Source organism: Alligator sinensis, unplaced genomic scaffold (genome assembly GCF_000455745.1).
Source record: "Alligator sinensis unplaced genomic scaffold, ASM45574v1 scaffold200_1, whole genome shotgun sequence".
In the NCBI taxonomy this organism is placed as follows: domain Eukaryota; kingdom Metazoa; phylum Chordata; order Crocodylia; family Alligatoridae; genus Alligator; species Alligator sinensis.
In genome coordinates, this window is record NW_005842453.1 from 528,706 (window position 1) to 551,537 (window position 22,832).

General features: G+C 43.7%; 1 protein-coding gene across 1 annotated transcript in view; it reads right to left on the reverse strand.

The window, feature by feature from the left end:
• Positions 1 to 22,832, reverse strand: part of WDR35 (WD repeat domain 35) — a 70,384-nt gene that overhangs the window by 22,460 nt on the left and 25,092 nt on the right. The window contains exons 13-18 of the mRNA XM_025212297.1: positions 15,771 to 15,915; positions 13,242 to 13,311; positions 10,552 to 10,605; positions 6,947 to 7,056; positions 3,473 to 3,683; positions 2,787 to 2,867 (exon numbers count right to left, since the gene is read on the reverse strand). Coding sequence (XP_025068082.1) covers positions 2,787 to 2,867; positions 3,473 to 3,683; positions 6,947 to 7,056; positions 10,552 to 10,605; positions 13,242 to 13,311; positions 15,771 to 15,915 — 671 coding nt within the window. The remainder of the gene's footprint in view (positions 1 to 2,786; positions 2,868 to 3,472; positions 3,684 to 6,946; positions 7,057 to 10,551; positions 10,606 to 13,241; positions 13,312 to 15,770; positions 15,916 to 22,832) is intronic.

Below are 22,832 nucleotides of genomic sequence, written 5' to 3' on the forward strand. Positions count from 1 at the left end.
TTCCTCCCTTTCTTGAAGATAGGCACCACATGGGCCTTCTTCCAGTCTTCGGGCACTACACCAGAGTGCCAAGAGTTTTCAAAGATCCGTGCTAGAGGCTGGGCTATGACGCTTGCCAGCTCCTTGAGTACCCTGGGGTGAAGATTGTCAGGGCCGGCTGACTTGAAGGTATCCAGCTTCTCAAGATGTTCCTTCACCAAGTCAGCATCGATGGAGGGCAGGGGATCACCCTCACCCAGATTTCCCTGTCCCGTAGCAGGCATGGGCGCCCCATGGGACTGATGAAAGAATCTGATCCCTGATCCCAACAATCGTGTGTCCTACCATACCACACATGCATGGCAAGATGTGCAACTGTTGGGATAAGAGATGAGATCCCAGTCAGATGGTAATCTTGTGGCTACACCAGACAAGAAAGCTGATATTTTTAACAGTCTTTGCCTCTGTTTTCTTGAACAGGGACTGGGACATCCCTCCTACCAGAGGTAGGGACAATCTCAGGGATAGCTCTGTCAGGCCTTCAATCAGCGCAGATGTAGTTAGGGATCTTCTGGAAGGGCTAAACGTTTTAAAATCTGCAGGTCCAGATGCCCTCTACCCAAGGGTGTTGAGGAAGCTGGCAGGGGTCATCGTGGAGCCCTTGGCCTGGCTGTATGAGTATTCGTGGTCATCTGGCCAGGTGCCAGGGGACTGGAAACTGGCTAATGTGGTCCCAATTTTCAAGAAGAGGAGGAAGGAGGACCCAAGTAACTATAAGCCTGTAAGCCTCACCTCGGTGCTCGGGAAGATCTTGGAGAGAATCATCAAGGAGCACATCTGTGGGGGGCCAGCAGGGGAGATCACACTCGGGGCAATCAGCATGGGTTCATCAAAGGCAGGTCCTGCCAGACCAACCTGATTGCCTTTTATGACTAAGTAATTAAATCCTTGGATGATGGTGTCGCCGTGGACGTAGTCCTTCTAGACTTTAAGAAGGCCTTTGACACCGTCTCTCACCCCGTCCTCATCAATAAATTAAGTGACTGCGGCATTGATGCCTACACAGTTGGATGGGTAAAAAATTGGCTGATGGGGTGCACCCAGAGAGTAGTGGTGGACGAGTTGTACTCAACCTGGTGAGATGTAAGCAGTGGGGTACCCCAGGGCTCGGTCCTCGGGCCCGCACTGTTTAACATCTTCATCAACGACTTGGACGAGGGGGTGGAAAGCACACTGTCCAAATTTGCTGATGACACTAAGATGTGGGGCGAGGTGGTCACACTTGAAGGGAGAGAGAGACTGCAACTAGATTTAGACAGACTACAAAAGTGGGCAGATGAGAACAGGATGGGGTTCAACGTAGACAAATACACCTTGGGAGAAGGAATCCACAGCGCACACACAGGCTGGGGAGCTCCCCTCTTGAAAGCACAGAGGCGGCACGGGATCTTGGAGTCATTATTGACTCCAAGATGAACATGAGCTGCCAATGCCAGACCACAGCCAGCAAGGCCAGCCATACTTTTCATGCATCCAAAGATGCATCTCAAGCTGGTCCAGAGAGGTGATCCTCCCCATCTATGAGACTTTGGTCAGGTCGCAGTTGGGAGTACTGTGCTCAGTAGTGGGCGCCACACTTCAAACGGGATGTGGCCAGCCTGGAGAGGGTTCAGAGGAGGGCCACCTGCTTGGTCAGAGGGCAGCAGGACAGGCCCTAAGAGGAGAGACTGAGGGACCTGAACCTGTTCAGCCTCAGCAAGAGGAGGCTGAGGGGGGACCTGGTGGCTGCCTACAAACTCGTCAGGGGAGATCAACAGCAAATAGGTAGAGCCCTTTTCTCCCCAGCGCCACCTGGGGTGACGAGGAACAGTGGTAATAAGCTGATGGAGAATAGGTTTAGGCTGGAGATCAGAAGGCAATATTTTACAGTTAGGATGGCCAAAATCTGAAACCAACTTCCCAGGGAAGTGGTCCTCGCCCCTACCTTGGGCAAATTCAAGAGGAGGTTGGATGATCACCCATTTGGGGTCTTGTGAACCCAGCATTCATTCCTGCCTGTGGCAGGGGGTCAGGCTAGATGATCTGTTCAAGTCCCTCCTGGCCCTAGCTACTATGAAACTATGACTGCCAGTGCATGGAGGTCACAGTGAGGACAGATCCCTGAGTCAGCTTTCTGCTGTGTGCATGGAGCCTGGGATCATGATCCAAGGCTCCACACCTACCAGCAGATTTAAACCTATGCAGGACAGCCCTGAAGGAGCCCCATGGGTTTCCCCTGCTCTGTACCTTTAAACCCTCACATATGGGTATGTAAAATCCCCAGGCACCGGGACCTGGGATGGAAGAGCATCTCCAGAAGGGCGCTCTCTGATCCCAGGTCCCTGCACCTCAGGCTTTGAAATGTTGTCTAGCTGGGCTTCAGGCACAGTGATTTAAAAGCCTAGGGGGCAGGGAACTGATATTGGAGAGCCTCTTTCCAACCCAGGTTTCCATACCCTGGGTTTTTAAAGACCTGGGACTGCCTTGTGCTGATCCAGATGCTCAGCTGAGAGTTGGAGTCACTTGAGAAAACTCTGCTCTGACAGGCACATGCCACATGTGCCATTTCAAGGTGCGATTCAAACCAGCTATAAAAGTGTTCCACGTTATATGGAACATCTTTGTAGCTGGTAGTACATGTAGTATTTTCCAATACAAGTAGTATTTTACAATTTATGGCACAATTACCATGTTAACCATGTCATAATTGTAACATCTGCCAGGGCCCGAACATGCATACATTTTCCAAAAACAAAAGCTATCCTTACCTTCAGTATTTCATCCAAAAGTACAGATTTAATTTCTAAGTCTTCAAAGTTACAAATATATCCAGATGTTTGAATGGGTTCCTTAAAGTTAATAAGGTTAAAACATAATGAGCAACTCTGCATAAATCCAATTATATTTAAATATATTATAAATCAGTTTCCTCTTCCCCCCATTTAAATTTTAATGACATGCCTAACACTCAGACCAATAACACTAGGCAATGTCAGCATCTAAGTGCACATTTAAAATCTGTTAAATAGCAAAAACATATTTTCAATATCTTGCTTATAAGAAAAATGTCAATGAATGAGAACTAAGAGGTGGAGCTTATATGTCTTATCATTATTCTTCAATTAAAAATAATAGAAATTCCTCTTAGAAAATATAAATACTATCGTCATCATTTTTGGAATCTTATATAAGAAACATAAAAAAGAGTTTCCATATTTACTTATCTTTCTAGCATATCTGGACATTTATCATTCATTTGTCTATAAGCAACACTTACAAGCAAGCACATTTTTGGAGTCTTCTAGATACAGACCTGAGATTCAGGTAGGTAGGTAACAACCTGCCTAACTTCATTTTAACAAACTGAGTAAGCCCTTTGATCAGAATCCCAAAACAATTGAATGAAACACTATGATACATTATGAAGTAACTATATGTTCTTTTTTTTACCTACCTCAGGATCCAAATTTCTGAATACATACATTCTTGTTTTTTCCATCATTGCAAACAAGTCTGGATTATCTTTGGCCCATTTCATATCCCAGACATCTTTGCGCTCCAGCTTCAGTTGTTCACCTATAATTTGCTGTCCTGAACTGTCTGTTACCCGTGTGTCCAAGTCGAAGAAAGTCAAAACACCAGAAAGATCTATAATAGCAAGACGACTAAAGGAACATGGTTGGGAGGAGAAAAAGAACAGCTGATTATTATTATTTAAAGCTGTAGGTTTTCAATTATTCACCAACAGATCAAATAAACTAAATGCCTGATTGAGATTTCATTGTAGTTTAACACCAGCAACTGACTTCAGTGGAGCTATCCATTATATAAACTGATATGAAAAAAAAAAAAGAACAAGACCACAGATTGTGAAAGAAAACAGTTTGGAAGAGCAGTCATTTATCAACCCAAGTAGGCTTGACCCTTGAAGGTTCAAATGTGTTCAATTCCCATTCAGTGCATCTTGGGGGATTCAGACGAAGAACTGAGCAAACTGCAGAATCTTAATCTAAGCAGACATCCTCCTCGACTCCTACACCAAAAGGATGGACCTCATATTATGCCCTAAAACTAGCATCAGTCTTCAATTAAATTCATTTCCAGTATTTATAAAAATGCTTCTATAATTTTTGTATTATGTTATTGGCACATCTAATAATAAACATTAGTTACAGTAATTAAATATTCCATTGTAAAAAAACCCTACATATGTCTGCATAACTGAAAATCATAGAAAGCTATTTTTGATAAATCATAATAACCACATTTTCCTGAGCTTTATTCTAAACAGGTGTGGAGATCAACAGGATTCTGCCGTAGTATGTTAGCTTAATAAAAATAGAGAATTCTCTCTGAGAGAGTCAAGGAGTTCTACATAACATGAAGTTTCCTGCTAAGAGGTTAAACAAACAGGTTTGAAATGCAGAACTTCAGATTGTATCTTGTTCTATAATATTAAAAATACAATTAGAAAGTCAATGCACCTATTGTGTTAATCGGGTACAGTGAAATCAAGCAATTACTTCCTAAAAACAATGCTGGGAACCATGTGTATGCATCCATGCGAAGAGACTCAAAAAAAATACTAATAACATACAGCACTTTAATATGCTTGAGGAGGGAAAAATTATTATCCCTATTTTGCTGATGGGGAAATGAATATGCAGAGAAATTAAGGTGACTAGTGCAGTCTCAAGGGAGACAATGACAAGGCACAGGTACTAAGTCCTAAATCCCAGGCAGTGTGTTACTCCCTGAATAAGGATGCCTTCTAGATATTATGAAATTATAGACTCATTGGTGTTTGGGTTGGAAAGGACCGTAGCACATCGAGTCCGACCCCGTCCTGGGTGGGAAAGAGCGATGGGGTCAGATGACCCCAGCCAGATGCATGTCTAGCCTCCTCTTAAAGACCCCCAAGGTAGGGGAGAGCACTACCTCATTTGGAAGCCATTTCAGATTCTGGCAACCCTTACTGAAAATAAATTCTTCCTGATGTCTAAACTAAATCTGCTCTCTGTCAGTTTGTGGCCACTGTTCCTAGTTACTCCAAGGGGGTGCCCTGGTAAACAGAGTATCTCCTATTCCTTGCTGTCTCTCCTGATGAATTTTTAGGCAGCCACAAGATCACCTCTCAGCCATCTCTTGCAGAGGCTGAAGAGATCCAGGGCCCTCAATCTCTCCTCACAGGGTTTTGCCTGCAGGCCCCTGACCATACGAGTGGCCCTCCTCTGGACCCTCTTGAGGTTGTCCACATCCCTCTTGAAGTGTGGTACCCAAAACTGGACGCAGTATTCCAACTGCAGCCTGACCAATGCCACACAGAGGGGAGGTTTCACTTCCTTGGACCTGTTTGTCATGCGCCTGCTAATGCATGATAAAGTGTAGTAGTTATTGCTATGGAAACCACTGTATCATGACTGTCTCTCTATCAGTATGTAATCACCTATTCCGGCCAGACCTACATTACAACCCTCCCAAACAACAGTCTGTTGATAAATCTACTGTAGCAGAAACAAACTTTAGACAATGGAGTAAGGAAGGCCTAGGCAAACCAGTTTGAGCAGGTTTGCCTGCAGAAGGTGTTTGGAGCACTGGAAGGTTATATGTAAGGCTGACTACAGCAGCACTTTGAAATGCTAAAAAACACTGTATTTTCTCATATATACAAGCACCTTTTTTTTTCTTTAAAAAAACAAAAAACAGCTGCTGTAAATTGGAGGGTAAGAGCAGTTTCTGTTGCTTACCAGGCAAAACTGAAACTAAGGCTGCAAAAGATCCAGAGAGAGCAGAACAATTAGCAGACTTGCCTCCCTAGCTGCTGCCATTCAGTTCCTTACTACAAAGAAATATGTTTCTTCTTCATTCTGCTTTTCAAAAACAAGGTGCATGTATGAAAGAAAGTATGGAATATTATGTTACAAGGGATGTAGCTGGGAGGGAAGCCAGTTAGTGAGCCCAGTCACTGACAGCCTGCCCTTTTTCCCCACCAAGCAGCTAGGCTGCAGCTCTGCTCCCCACTGGGCTGTCACTGAGTTCTGCCTACCTCCTTGGGAGCAGGAGACAGGAAAGAACAGAGCACTGTGGGATACTGGGGGAGGAAGAACCCTGCTGTAGTGGTGCATATGCCTGTTTGGATGTTATATGTGGTGCCTGCACCATTTTTGTAGCATTACAGGTTTCATGCATATCTGAAGATCCACTTTCTGTAGTGCCACAAGAACATATACAGCACTACAAATATAATGTCTGTCTGCAGCCTCAGGCACCAAATGTTTAAACCAGGGATGCTCAAACACTGTCCCACAGGCCAAATGCAGCCCACGCAGCCTTGGAATCCAGTCCACAAAGTTCCCCCTGGGGTGGTAATCTGGCAGAGGGGGAGCAGTGGCCATTAATACAGCCACCCTCCTCACTGCCAAAATCCCAAACCCCAAGCCCTGCACGGCTGATTGGAGCTGGACTGTGCCCCTTCTCCCCCTTGGGGCTAGGCCACACCCCCTCCATCTGGATTGGGACTGAGCCACACCCCTTCCGCCCTCAAAGCAGGGCTGGGTTGGGACTGGGCCATGCCCCCTTCCCACGGAGCTGGGCTGGGGCCAGACCACGCTCCTTTTCCCCCTGCAGAGCCAAGCCATACCCCCTTCCCCTGCAGGCCAGGCTGAGACCCTGCATGTGGCTTAATGGTGCCCACTACACCTGCCCCAGGTGCCATATTGGGACCACCGGCCAGATCTGGCCTGTGAACAGACAGGGCACTGCCCATCTAGCCGGTGGGGGTAAAGGTTTAAATCAAACAGGAAATCTGATGGATGGATAATTTCACAAGAGAGAGCGCTCACCCAGATATATCCCCATAAATCACAAGCAACCCCTTATAATTAATTAGAATATTGTCTCAAAGTCAGATTGCTGATCCGGAACTTACCTAGAGTTGCAGTTCAAAGAAAGCTGATATGCCCGACAGTTCAGGGTATACTTTTGAATTAGTCCAACATTTGGAAGACTATATCTCTGAATGGTGCCAGATTCACGGCCCTAGGAAAAGGTAGTTTTTGTTTATTAAAGATAGTTTCCTATTATTAAACTGTTTAATATGTTTTCTTTATATGTTGTCCTAAACTAAAGATTTGTTGGATGAAGACCAATCCAGAAGAAATAAGAGGAACTGTATTACAGCATTAAAAAAACCTCTGAGTAGCAATTTTCAAACAAGAGAGTTTTTTTATCAATCTGTTTAAAAGAATCACTACTCCTACTTTTTTCTGGTTTCCTTAAGATCACTAGGCTAAAAGAACCACATCTCTACTTTCTTCCACCTATTGTTTATCCCTCTGCCCAATCCCACATGCTTATTTCTAAACTCAAGCTTGGCATAACCAAAACTATGGTCCTGATTTTTCTTCCCAAACCACTTCTGTGTATTGATGCCATCATACTTTTCTCAGTCCTGCATCATAATCTCATTTTCATCTCTTACTTTATCCCATTTACCGAGTCTAAGGCCAACTATTCTCTTTTAAAGAAATCAAACTTTTCATTTCAGCCTTGAGGGCTACACGATGTTTGCATTCTACCCTTTGCACCCTTTCTAATCACGGCTTTCTGTATAAAGTTTTAATTCCTACAGACTGTTCATAGCACCTGATAAAGTAAGCCACTGCTTGCAAAAGCTTATGCAGCTCTGATTTGGTTAGTCTATAAGGTGCAAATCTACCCTGCCTTCTTTATGATGTCAGACTAATGTGGCAAAGTACCTCTCTACAATACAAACCACTGTAGCTACCTTCTCTTCAACCCCCACCCTACAAGTTGACAGCTATAAGGCTTCCTTCCACTTATATCTGACAAAACCAAGCAAAATGATCTCTATACTGGATACGACCACTTAAATTTCTTCTCATTTCCCATTTGCCATGTAATAATTCATATAACTGAAGATCTTTGTCTCTAATCTGTTTCTAATTATTCTATGCATTCTACCAATATACTGACATTACCAGCCTGGCTGCCCTTTACAGATCTCTCTCACATTCCAAGTTTCATAAATAGAACAAATTCCCAATCCTACTTTGCTGGACTTCCCTACTTTCCTTGTCCAAATACCTTCAACAGGCCTACTTATTTTGTGGGAGCCATAAAAGGAAACGATACAAAAATTGCCAAATTAAGAATCTAGAACAATCCTTTCTTGTTTGGCTCTCTTTTCTTATATCTGTCCTTCTGGGCTGGAAAGCCACCAGGCAGGGACTACTGCAGAGACTGTCGTGAAGTTTGTCTTGTACAGTCATGCTTGAGGTTGAAACTTAAATAGTAAAATGATACTATCACTTCTCTCCACAGTAATGTAGAATAAAATATAAATGGCCTACAGTCATATATGATGCTATCATCTCATGTAAATAGTTAATACTTAAATAGCTAAATAGTTAATACTCCAAGGATTTAAGGTTTGGAAGAGACATCCTGAGATCCATTTTACAACCAACTCACAAGTGCAAGAAACAACACAACAAATAATAGCCCCACTAGCCTATGATCTTCTCCCCCACCTTTATCTTAATCCATTTACTTTGGCAAGCAGTATAATACTGGACTGTCCTTTACATACTTCTTGTAAAATGGATGACAAGAAATGGAGAGCATAATATGACAGGCTCCTTATTACAAAAGGCTGATTGTCATAATAAAACAAAAACCCCTAGCAACTACGGTGAATGAAGCCATACTCCTGAAAAACACCTAGCAACTACGGTGAATGAAGCCATACTCCTTAAAGACACTGTTTTATTTATGTTATACCTTCCGACACTAAATAAAATGGTAACTCTGAACTTAAAAGGCTTTTTTTTTTTTCAAAAAGCCAAAGCATTACCACATTGTCCAGCCTCTGAATGTGTAAATAAACCATAATATTATATACACAATTTTATTGCAATGCAGACACTCATTGCTTTTGGCAATAAATCTGCTGAGAACATCATCCCTGTACAAACAAACCTGAAGCACAGCTGGTACCCGAGGGAGAAGACATGCTTACTGTAAAGCATAAAACACAGAATAAAATAGATCATGCATATGAAAAAAGTGTGTTCAGGGTCAGTTCATATTTGCATGTGTTTAACTGTACTCAGAATGCATCAAGTGTTGGTAAATATTCTAAGATGAGAGCCAAGTAATACTTTCATTTCTGATGCAAAAACTAGGTTTATAAAGTTGAAGATAGATCTTGGTCTCTTTATACATTGTTTCAATATATATCAATGTGATTATGGCAGTAACTAAGATGTAGTTAGCCATATTAACCTGAAGTCAAGTAGAAGGCAGGGTAGATTTGCACCTTACAAACCAGGGGCAAACTCATCTGGCCCCACCTGAGCCAGTATGCAGGTCAGACCAGCACAGACTCCTTGCCATTCACCACATTCACCAGCCCCTGGGGCTGGCACAGAGAGTATGCTGCCTACAACATGTGGGCTGGTGCTAGTATTACAGGCTGCATGGGAGTTAAGTCTGAAACTGCACACTACTGACACCCTAGACCCTGTGATACATGCAGTGCTGGGTTCAGCCCATGTGCCACAGGCGGCACACATGCCATGCCAGCCCCCGGGGCATTACACACAAGCCCCAGGGCTGGTTCATGGTGTGCACGCTGCATGTAGCACAAGGGAGCCAGCATGGGGTGCATGCTCCATGTAGCACCCTGCTGGACCCAAAGCCAGCACGTAGAGCTGTCGGTGGGGCACCATATGGAGTGCATTACCCGTGCTGGCCCCCTGTGCCACATGCAACATGAACAGGCCGTCGAGCCCCTTGTGCCATATGCTGAACCAGCCAACCCTGATGGGGGTAAAGGGGCATGGGCTGCATACAGTGCCCAGATCAACCCTATGCTGCTTGCAGTATGTGCCCAGGTCCAGCCCACATGCCCCATGCAGCATGTGGGGCCAGAACTAATCCCACAGACCAGATTAGATGGTTCATGGGCAGGATCTGCCCCCATGGGCTACATGTCGGACACCCCTGTTATAAATTAACCAAAGTATATACACCTCTACTTTGGAGAGAGACAGACAGACAGACCGACCGACCTACTTTGGTTAGTCTGTAAGATGCAAATACCCTGCCTTCTACACTAGTGCAATAAGGCAAGGGTTTTTTGCCCGAGACGGCCATAGACCTAGCTGTGGCTGCAGGATGGAAGTCTCTACCTCTTCCCAGCAGCCAGCTGCCTGCACTAATCTGACTTCTCAGCAGTGAAGGAAGCACAGATGCTGCAGAGTAGCAGGCTCGTCAGTGGAGGACAGTGCTGTAGGGGGGACAGCAGCACAGCACCAGTTTCCCATGTTGATTCAAATATCTTCAAGGCCTGGATCCTGGCCGCAGGCCTTACGTAGCCAACCCCTGCAACAAGGATTCAAGCCTTTCACTCCTTCAAATGTGAACAGTTACGTAAATCCACATGGAAAGTTCTTTTGACTTACACTGCCCATGAGCAGACAATCACAAATTACATAAACTGTTACTTACCACAATGAGTGTTTTATCAGATGCTGTTATTGCTGAAATTGGATCCCTTGTTCCCTAAAATCATATACGCACTATCAGAACACTAGTTTTAAAAGCAGTTTAGTGTCCAAAAATAGTAGCAGACCATAAATACAGTAAACTTCAAACCAGGAGATGCAAAACTTGGAATGGGCTTGCATTTTTGCCACTGAGGAAAGGTTCAATCACAGAGATGCTGTCATTAGTTTAAAGTTTTTGAAATGTGCTTCAATAAAGATAAATCTGTTAGTTTGTTATTGTTAATTTCAAATATATCTGCGCATTGGACTTCACTTGCTCCCTTTTATGCCTTCTGCCTCTTGCACTCTAAGCCAGAGGTTAACTCCTCCAACAGTTGGGGATTGACAATAGAGAAATAAAATATGTCAACAATAAATACACAAACCTTAGGCACCACAAGCATCTACAGATTTCTGCTGACCAGGGAAGAGGCTATCAAACAGTGGGAAACAGTAAGCAGACTGCTTAATGCAAATGTGAGAGATGCTTCATAGGACAAGTAAAACAACATGAAGACATGGAAAGTCTACAAGGCCCTAGTTTTCAACAGAATATCAAAGTAACAAAAGTGAGCATGGAAGGCTGAGATAAGAAAGAGCTCCTGGTTCAGTTTAATCTTGTTTTTATCTCAATAGAGCAATAAGAGGGGCTATCAACTATTTTTAAAAATAATGGTCACTCACACCTTGTTTTCTTGCTTTTATTAAATTTCTCTCGTATGGAGGCTGTGGATCAGATCCAGATTAGTTCTGTAGGCACCTCAATGGGCACTCATGTGTAACTGAAGTCCCTAAATTCCAAAAAGTGAAACAAGCCACAAAACTCAATATGTGACTAAATTCAGATGGCACCTCCACTCTGGATCAAAAAGTTCACATGTTGCCTAGATTTGAACTTCTGTGAACACTTAGACTGTGGGCAGATGTTATATCTGCATTATTACAAATGCCTTTGAAGCACTACAGAAATCAAGGGGACAGATGAATATGCCCCAGCATGTTAAAAATGGCAGAAATACTACAAAAATGTTCCTGACTGAAACAGCACTGTTTTGTAAACCAAATATAACAACACTACTGGAAGTCTCTTAGTCCCCAGGCATCCCATAATACAGGGAAAGGAGACAAGTGGTAATGGAGCAGGACAAGCTGACTGGGAACAGCAGTGCTGTCAAAAAGGGACCATGGCAGGGAGGGAGGTGGCAAGGATTGCTGCTGCTGGCATCACCACCGCTGCAAGAACCATGGGTGCTATGCCCAGCTGTCAGGGATACTGCTGTTATTCTGAAGCCTGGTGAAGCAGCACGCTCTCCCACTGGTCACTGATAGCCTGCCTGGTGGGCCCCCTCCCCAGCAGGGCAGAGGGCCAGAGGTGAGTGATCAGACTCATTGACAGGCTCCCCTTGGGTTGGGGCAAAAGGAGCAACCTCCTGGCTGGAAAGCATGCCATTGTGACAACTTAGTAGTGCTCCAGCCAGGAGACTGTGAACATATGTCCTGTCCTACCCCCACTTCCCTCCTAGCTATGTTCATTGCTCTGAGGTACTTGTAGCACTACAAATGCATGTCTGTTCAAAGCCTTAGAGGCAATCCAGTTTGATCACTGAGACCCACAACTCCACCTAAGTTCAATGGCAATCCAGGTTGGTGCTAGGTAGGTCCATGGCAGAGCTCCAAGCATGGCTAATTTTTTCCTGATGGCATTAACACCAGCCCAAATCTCTGCATAAGAACCAGGCTAGAGCACAGGAAGTGGGAGACCTGGCTTCTAGCCTCACACTGCCTGGGGAAATTCAAACCCGAATCTCCCACTTTTCAGGAGTGTATCCTCATCCACCAGTCACCAGCATGGACGCACCCTTCAACCCCTCCTATTGAAGTGGGACCACTGAGCAGCCAATGGAAGAGCCATGAGACCAACAAACAAGAGGGAGCCTGTCTGTGTGACCTTGTAATTAGGGCACTCAACAGATGAGGTGAAGCCTGAGATCTGGTCCCTATTCTTACGGTTCTCTCTTTTTTAACCATGAAACTTATAAAATGAATACATAGTCTTGACTTGAGGGACTGAAGGACCAGGCTCTCCTACAGCCTAAGCAAGTCCTTTATCCACTAAGCTACCACGCAAGAGGCACCAGCACCACCATGAGTCAGTTAGGCATCATACCTCAAAAGCAGGATCCAGAATGAATGGTTCTAAGTAAATGGAAGGTCCTAATGCGCAGCCCTGAGTCAGGCATCTAAGCTCCTAAGAGTAGCAGGAGTTCAGACATACTTCTGTTCTTGGCATTTTCTATTGGTTACCTCTAGATTTCTCCAGACTTTTTGACCCCCTTTTGGAGGTGCCTACCTCTCCCCAGTTCCCTGTACAGGGATCCTGTTCAAACTATATCTCCCTCCTGGAGGTAAGTATCCAACTCTGAAGTTCTGTGAAAAGGATAATGCACTCGTTTACAAAACTCTATGCATGTATAAGAAAAATGGTGTGTAAGAACAGGAGAGGGCAAAACAACATATATGAAATGGGAATGAAAAAATTGCTATTTAATAGCTTGGTTTATTCTAATACACATCAAATACAACAGAGAAGCACTAGGCTCTCTTTCAAGCAAACAATGACAGTATAACATACTGGTTAAAAGTGGTACTTACATGAATGGCTTTGCTGTAATCAAGTACCCCATCTGCTGCTCCTGAAGGAGTGTCATCAATGTGATAGATCCTGAAGTTTGCCAAAAGTAAAAGGGATCAATTTAAGTGAAAAACAGAGCTTCAAGTCTGAAAAAAATTACTTCAATTTGGCCAAATTTCTGAAAGACTGTTTTTAAGCTTTGAAAGGGTTCTTTTAAATCAGTTCAAAGTAAAGTTAGTCTTCGCTGTATCAAAAACGAGCTAGGTACTAGTCTTCACTTTCAATACCCTTCACAAGCCATTCCTACATTCCTATCCTCCCTCATCCAGTAGCAAGAGATTGATTCACACTTGGACATTGGCATCCATCACCCATGTTTCCTTTTCATCGCCTTCATGCTTTATTCACAAAACTAGGGCATTATCTCCTTTCAGAAGCATCCTCACAACTCTCCCCCTTGGCAATCATGAGACCTATCATGAAGACCAATACTGGCTTGTTTCCTGGTGATCCCATCTTCATCTGTTGCATCTTAGCTCTGCCAGCCATAATATATTGGCTAGGATTACCCCCAAAAGTCCAATGTTGCTCTGCTGGCAAAACTCCAAGTATGGACATCACCCTGCCAGCAAAATGTGGTTTTATGGCAACAGAGTGCATTTTTTCACTTGTCTGCCATGTGTAGCTCTGGTGGTGGCAGGAAAATTCCATCTACTGGCAGAGCTGCATGTGCAGCAGGGAAGGGACAGTTTCCATAGCACTGTAGACATAACCTTGAACTGGTCTTTGGGGCAAAAACAATCCATGTGTTCTGTTTTTGTACAACGCCTAGCCCAAAGGAATCATGAGCCATGAGCAGAAGCACTAGGTACTATGATAACACAAATAAATACCATATGTTTCCACATGCCACAAATAAGACACACAGGTCATTTTTGGAAAGCCATAAATGAAGAAGAAAACATTTTTCCACAGTTATGGCTGCATAGAGCAGGGACACAGCCTAACCTTCAGCTCACTCACCCTCCCTTCCCTGTTCGGGGAAAAACTAGTTTTAACCCTTTCCTATATGACATATCAACAGTTCTTGGCTGCTGAGCCAAAAGCTGAAACTGTGCTATTAAAGACTGGACACCATAGGCAGAACTAGGATTTTGAAAAGAGCTAAAATCAGTATTCGGGGCTGTGAAATAGAAGAAGAGTAGCTAGAAGACAGCAAAATTGCAAAGGAAGAACTAGCTTGATTTGCAGACTGTCAAGACCATTAAGAAGGCGAGAGGAGTTAAGAACAATTAGCAGGAATCAGGAGGTATTTATACACGTGCTCCAGGAGTGGGGAGGGGACACTTTAATTAGAGTGGCTTTTGGAGCTGCTCTAATTAAAGACCATCACGTGTATCATCATCTCTGTGCTGAAAAATGGCAGCGGCGGTGCTTTAACTAAAGCTCGTTGAACAAGCTTTAGTTAAAGTGCCCCCGCCACCATTTTTCAGTGCAAGGACACTAAAACACATGATGCTGGAGTCTGTTGGATCATAATAATCACCACACTCCAGCAGACTCAATTGATCGAGTCTGCTCCAACAGCCTCGCTGCACATGTATTAGCGCCCAAGTAAATTATATAAAATCAGCTTCCCCACGTAAGACATACACCCCACTTCTCAGTTTTGGAAGGCTAATTTTTGGGGAAAAGGCAAGTGTGGTATTTAAGTAAATACAGTAATCAGACACAGTGCCACACATGAACAAGGAAATGTGGGAACAGAGAGAACCTGGTGGATTTTGAGATAGCACCTGTGTGGAAAGCGGACATAGTAGTTACAAATAAAATCATGCTCAGATCACAACTCTTTGGAGAGTAATGGTATCACTGCCACTGCTACAGACAAGAGTGAGAAGAAAGCCTTTTGGAGGAAAGATGCAGCGAGTGCATCTTTTGTTGGGTCTGAGCTGAGTGGGATGATTTAATCAAGGACGATCCTGCCTTGAGCACAGGGGTGATTAGATGACCTTCCAAAGTCTCTTTCAGCCACATTTTTCTATAAGTCTATAATTTTATGGTAGCAAGCCATATACAACTTAAGAGGTCAAAGATAGTCTGAGACATGGGCCTGCTTAGAAGGGACAAGTCAGGGTTGGAAAAGTAGCCCTAGGAGTCATCAAAATGGCAACAGAAGTTAAAAGTCACAGAAATGGAAGAATGTGTCTAAGGACAGAGTTTACAGAGGTGAAAAAAGTGGGAAAAATATGAAGCTCTGCCAGTGGCAAGAAAAAAAGGAAGCTACCAAAGGGAAACACTAAACAGGAAGTCACCGAGGTAGGAGTGTGTGAACAAGCTCCATTCTAAGAAAGGTTTAGATAATAACACATTTTATCATAAAAGAGCTATTCCTGGATGTATATTCAGACTGACTGGTGAATAAGCCAATTTAAATTAATAAAAATGAAAGGTGGCAGAGCAGCTATTTCAAGCAACTATGAAGAGAGAGGTGAATTCACTGTCATACTGGATAAAGCAAAAGAAAACGACAAAGCCTGAAGACAAACCTTTCTCTGCCTTCTTTTCTAGTCCGAGCCACCTGATTAATTTCCATTGCTGTGAGCTTCTTGGCCACACGATATTGCCAGATGTAAAAAGCTTCTTTTGAAGCTGCTATCACATGGGTTTTGGTCATTGTAACGAACAACGGCCCTGTCATAAAAATCCAGATAACAGCTGTAAAAACCAGTCTTCTTTCACATAGCCAAATAAAGTACATGCACAGCATTACATCATTCACTGTTAAAAATAGTTATATGTAAGAAGCAAGGACCGTTGTGGGTGATATCTTCTACCTGACTAACTGCATGGTTGGGATAGACAGACAACCTTCTGAATGAAAAGCAGGCTTGGGACCTCTCTTACACGGAAGATACAGAGACCTCAAAAGTCTTTCCTTTCCATAAATCAGGGCTGTCCAAGTGGCAGCCCACAGGCCACCTGCAGCCCAAGGGGGTTAATTTGTAGCCTCCAGGCTGTTAATTTGCAGCCCCCGAGAGGTTAATTTGCTCTCCCCAAGAGCTGCATGACAGGCAGCCAGGGGCAGACAAATATTAATTTTCTACGTTTTTTAGGGGCCCTGGGGGCCAGATAGAAAGGCCTGTCGGGCCGCATTTTGCTCACCCCTGCCCTAAGGAGTGGTGCAGTACCCAGTATTTTTTACGTAACCCAACCTGTGGCCCTGGGAGCTTAGGGGGAGGGCCAGGGAGCTGAGAGGGGACTGAGCTGAATGCAGTGTAGGAGGATGGGGGGCACATGTACAGCATGGTGTAGGAGAGAGGCACCTGCATGGCACGTGAGCCAGGGGATGCACTGCTCATCCTGATGCAGCCTGTTTAATGTGCAACAGCCTTGCTTTAAATCATGCAAAATTCTACTAAAGTATAAAACTAGTGCATAACTCTGAAGGGCACTATAAACCCCCCACAAAAAGAAGCAATAAAAGAGCAAACAGATGGATAAAGGGTGGCTGAATGAGTTTTCATATTCCTAAGACTGAAAGGGAACTATAAAAGGTAGCTAATGATGTAGAATACTGTACAACAAGGGTACAGAATCAAGCTGAGGAGCTTTAATGCTGATACTCTGTATCTAAACAATATCTTTAATACAGAGCAGCAGTTTACATGCAGTTATCTGTTTATTTTAATAATTAGCTACCTACAACCAAAAGGTACAGATTCACTCACAATACAGAAGAACACCAAACTGAACTAATTGGGACTAAACCCAGTGTGGTATTGAAAACGTAATTCATTGGTAACTTGTATGATGTAACTAACCTGGTAAGACCTTATGAAGACTGCCTTGCATTCAAAAGCTTGCCTAACTTAATCCCAACCATGCAGTAAAGACACCATCCACAAAACCCCTAGCTTCTAGCATCAATCCTGGACCACCACGGCTACATCACTCCCAAACAACCATAACTAACTTCTAAGCACACCTGTAGCAATACAAATGTAGCAAACCTATTGCTACTTCAGTCCTGCTTCACCCAGGGTTTCATTTAAAGAGATTTTCCTTACTTATATAGCTGCTGGAGCATGCCAAGGTAATAGTTGTAGCAGATGCACATTCCTGAGATGTGACTCCCCACCACCACAACCTCTGAATTGGTTAAAAAAATTACCACAGTCCATAGAGAATGAGTTTTAAAGGGCTTTGTTAACATAAGAGAATTTAGAAATGTATTTTTTTAGTTCCCATATATAGCAAGAGATTTCCTAATCAAAAAGAGAAGAACTCTTTATAGAACTTCAAACAAAAGAAAGAAATGGAATTGCAGAAACATGTACCAACGTACAGTTGACAGGAGATACAACTGACTGAAGAACATTTATTTGGCACTCAACTGCATTCATGAACTCTTTACAAGGTATCAATCACATTCATTCTAGTCTAATTGGTGCACAGCTGTACATTTCATAACAGTCATGATTCTTTCATCCTTTAAATAAAAAATGTGATCACATTTTTATGATTTCTGAAATGCAGGTTCTTTGGTTGCAAACCAGAAATTTTAGGTTTAGTACCAGTGAACAAATATCAAACGCTCTACCTTAATAACTGTGTTATGCCACAAACCGGATTTTGTTTAATTTTCTGATAAAACTGGACATTCACTAAACAGCACAGCTATTTCATAGTTTCATAGTTGGTAGGGTCGAAAGGGACCTGAGCAGATCATCAAGTCCGACCCCCTGCCATGGCAGGAAAGAGTACTGGGGTCAAACGATCCCAGCAAGGTGTTCATCTGGTTTAATAAAACCAAATTTAGAACACATAAATTGATTGAAAAGAGTGAACAAGCCCCCAGTAACTGGATGGGAAAAAAGACATAATGAATTTTGTTTATAAGGTTATGACCGCACAGACCATGAAAGCTGATAAGTTTTAAGCAAAAACATGTTTTTTTGTTTTGTTTTGTTTTGGTTTTTTTTGGGGGGGGGGGGGGCTTTTTTATTAGATTCAGATTTATTTTTAAGATTTATTAGAACTATGCCTCTACCTTTAACGTTTTTTTTAAAAGTCTCATCCCCATAAAAGATTTCAATGGGGCTATTTTTGCACTTAAATTTAGGCACACACTTAAGTAGCTTGCTGAATGGAGATCAATTACTTCCTGCTATCAAAGAACTTCAACCATAACAAAGAGTGTAGTACACAATATATTATGAGTTTGATTTCATAGATATTAAATTATATATATACCTACCACAAGCTGTCCCTACACTGGAGAGTTGAAGGATAGTTAAAATTGTTATGGAAAGTTGTATCTCTAAGGAGGATAAAATAATGCAAAACAATGGAGTAGTGAAGCCAGAATCAGGATACCATGTTTCAGAACTTTCACTCGAAGGCATTTGTTTGTCCACTTTTACCCTTCTGTAGATTTGGCAGGCCTACTTAAAAAGGAATTTTACAGGATGCATATGAAACAAAAATGCTGAGTCTTTGGCGTGTTTACCATAGCCTAATGAAAGACCTATTTGTTGAGTTCGATCTAGACAGACTACAAAAATCTTTCAAGGTTCAAGAATGCAAATAGTCCTACCCCAAGTATTTGCCTTCTCTAGGTATGAATGCTTAGCTATTTTCCAAATGATAAACTGATCTTAGTAAGGAACATTGTAGATCTATTTAGAGAATAGATTTACAATCTGACACTTGAGAAGTGGAAGAAATTACATAGTTTTTTCTTAATATGTTAAAGAATTTTTAAAATGCTGATAAAAGAAAAGTTCATAGGTTCATAGATTCATAGATTGTAAGGCCAGAAGGGACCTCGGAAGATCATTGGGTCCAGCCCCCTGCACCAAGCAGGAAAGACAACTGGGGGTCAGGTGACCCCAGTAAAGAGAATGTCTAGTCTCCTCTTGAAGATTTCCAGGGTAGGCGATTGCACCACCTCTGGAGGGAGCTTATTCCACAGTCTGGACACCCTGATTGTAAAGAAGTTTTTCCTAACGTTGAGCCTGAATCGATCGTCCAGGAGTTTGTGGCCATTACTCCTGGTTTTCCCCTCGGGTGCCCTGGTGAACAGTTGTTCACTAAGCACTTGATGTACTCCTGTAGTGTAGCGATAATCTGCTACCAGGTCCCCTCTCAGCCTTCTTTTCCTCAGGCAGAAGAGTCCCAGATCCCTCAGCCTTTCCTCATATGGCTTGCCTTTTCAGACTCTGATCATATGAGTAGCTCTTCTTTGACTCTCTCAAGCTTATCCACATCCTTGTTAAAGTGTGGTGCCCAGAACTGGACACAGTACTCTAGCTGCGGTCTCACCAGTGCTGAGTAAAGCAGAAGAATCACCTCCTTGGTTTTGCTGGAGATGCATCGATTGATGCATGCCACAGTATTATTTGCCCTACTGGCTACAGCATCGCACTGCTGGCTCATATTCATACTGTGATCTATTATTACCCCCAGGTCCCTTTCATTGGTGGTGCTGGTCAATTTGGTGCCGCCAAGGCTGCAGGTGTGTTGGGGGTTGCTCGTCCCGAGATGGAGCACTTTACATTTCTCAACGTTGAACTTCAGCAGGTTCCCATCCACCCAACTTGCTAGCTGGTCTAGGTCCACCTGTAGCCTATCTTCAAGCACCACCGTGCTACCCCACAACTTGGGTGTCAGCCGCAAACTTGGCCAGTGAACTCTTCAACCCCACATCCAAATTGGTAATAAAGATGTTGAAAAGTACTGGACCAAGCACTGACACCTGCGGGATACCGCTGCCCACTTCTCACCAGAATGACACAAATCCATTCACTACAATTCTCTGGGTCCTATCCTGCAGCCAGTTTCTCATCCACTTGACTGTCTCAGAGTTAAGCCCACAATCCTCCAATTTTCTCACAAAGACATTGTGGAATACTAGATCAAAGGCCTTTTGGAAGTCTAGGTATATAATGTCAACCTGCTTTCTCATGTCCAGATGGCGAGTTACCTGGTCATAGAAGCAGATGAGGTTGGTAAGGCAAGGCCTGCCCGCAACAAAGCCATGCTGGCTGTCATTCAGATCTTACCTTCTGCAAGCTTATTGCAAAGTCCTTGATGAACTTTTGTATGATTTTCCCTAGGATGGAAGTTCGGCTGACTGGCCTATAGTTACCCGGGTCCTCCCTCCTGCCCTTCTTGTGGATGGGCACAACATTGGCCCTTTTCTAGTCCTCAGGGACTTCTCCAGAGTGCCATGAGTTATGAAAGGAGTTTTTCTAGGGGCTCCACAATGACTTCGGCCAGCTCCTTCAGTATTCTCGGATGAAGAACATCCAGTCCTGCTGACTTGTATAAGTCTAATGTTATTAATTGGTCATACATCAATTCTATGGCAATAGTAGGAAGGTGATTATTCGTACCGTGCTCATCCTCTACGCTATCTGGCGTGGTTTTCCCCTAGGTCCGATGAAAGACTGAAGCGAGGCAGTCATTCAGGTGTTCAGCTTGTACCGTGCTCATCCTCTACGCTATCTGGCGTGGTTTTCCCCTAGGTCCGATGAAAGACTGAAGCGAGGCAGTCATTCAGGTGTTCAGCTTTGCTATCTGGCGTGGTTTTCCCCTAGGTCCAGTGAAAGACCGAAGCGAGGCAGTCATTCAGGTGTTCAGCTTTCTCCTGAGTGCCAGTAACCAGGTCTCTTGAGTTGTTGAGTAATGGCCCCACACTCCCATTTATTTTCCTCCTGTTCCCTATGTTCTTACCATATCAGAGATCCAGAATGGGGACACATGACACTAACCCTGGGTCAATTCACCTTAGATTTTACTCCCTACTAAAATTACACAAGTATCCAGAGCAGGCACATGACCAGTTCTCTGAAGACAGCGGTCTCCAGTCGGTGCCATTAAAGCCCATCACCATTAGGGGGCAGAGGAGCCAGAAATAGTTGCCATAGTTGGCACTGAGCAAAGGGCTCCACAGGATGGAGCTGACTAGAGCTACTGACTAGAAGCTACACTGGGGTCAAGTCCATCAACTTCCTCACTTTCCAAGAAGCACCTTTCCCCCAGAGTGGAGCGAGTTACATCTGTGGAAAGCTCTATGCCCCATGTCCCTTACACTTTTACTCTGAAGTAGAATAAACAGTGTCATTTGTCCCTACTTTCAAGGAGCAAGAAGGAGACAAAGTAAAAGGGATAGAAAAGGTTTACAGGTACACAGCAAAAGGACAGAAGCTTCCGGTCAGGGCCAGAGCTAGAGCTGCAGCAGCTTCCCTGCCTCTACACAGCCCCCATCATGCTTCCTCCCCACCCCCTCAGCTGCACCACACGATCCTTCCTGAGCTCACACTCCTCACCGCACAACCTGCACAGGCCGTGCTGTGCAATCTACCCCATGCTCACCCCAACACCATGTAATCTTCCTTTATTGACCCCCTCACCCATGCAGTCTCCCCACATCCCCCACAACCCACCCCACGTGTTCTCTCCACACTCCTCTCCCAGGCACCATGCAGATCTCATGTGCTCCCCTCCCCATACACTTTGTCCATTCCCCCCATGCTCCCTCTGAACCACACACCACATGGCCTCCTCCATACTCTCCCCCACAGTTTCCAAGTGCAGATTCCCCGATTCTCTAGGCAGCCTGGTGCAATGCTTGCCCACCCTTGTAGTCAGAAAATTCCTCCAAATCTCCTACTTAACTTTTCTCTGCTGCAGCTTGAGGTCAATCAGCCACAGAGAAAATCTCATCTCTACCCTCTCTACAAATCACCCTTCAGGTATCCCAACTCTCATTTTGGTCTTCTCTTCTCCAGACTAAATAACCCTAGCTCTTTCAGCCTCTTCTCATAAGTCATGTTTTCCAGACTTCCAATAATTGTGGTTGCTCTTCGCTGGACTCTTTCCAATCCGTCCACATCCTTCTTGGAGTTAATAGCATAGTATTAATAGCAGCACCATTTGCAAGTCAAGGGAATTGATTCTTCCATGCTATTCAGCAATGCTGAGGCCTCACCTGCAGTGCTATGTCCAATTTTGGGCACTACACTTCAAGAAAGATGTGGACAAATAAGAGTTCAGCAGAGGACAACAAAAATCATTAGAGGTCTGGTCTGGAAAACATGACTTATGAGGAGAGGTTGGAAGAACTGTCATCATTCAGTCTGGAGACGATAAGAGTGTGAGTGTGAGTGGAGAGAGCTTGATAACAGTCTTCTAGTATGTGAAGTTTAAAAGGAGGATGGTGGGCACAGGGGACAGGACAAGAAGCAAAGGTTATAAGCTGCAGCAAGGGAAATTTAGGTTGGATATTAGGAAGAACTTTCTCACTACAAGTATGGGTAAGCAGTAAAACAAATCACCTAGAGAGCCTGTGGATTCTCCAGCCTTGGTAGTTTTTAAGAGTAGTTTAGACAAACAATTGTCTAGGATGGTTTAGAGCTAGATCACTTCCTGAGGTCCATATTACCCCTACTTTTCTAGATTTACAATCATTGTAACTGTAACGGGTAATTAGAATCATTAAAAAGATTTACTGACATAAAGAATAGTTATTTTGCTAATTAAAAAATAGCGCCTTTACATGCAAATCTTAACGTTAGTTTTCTATGCAGGAACCACGGTCAGCA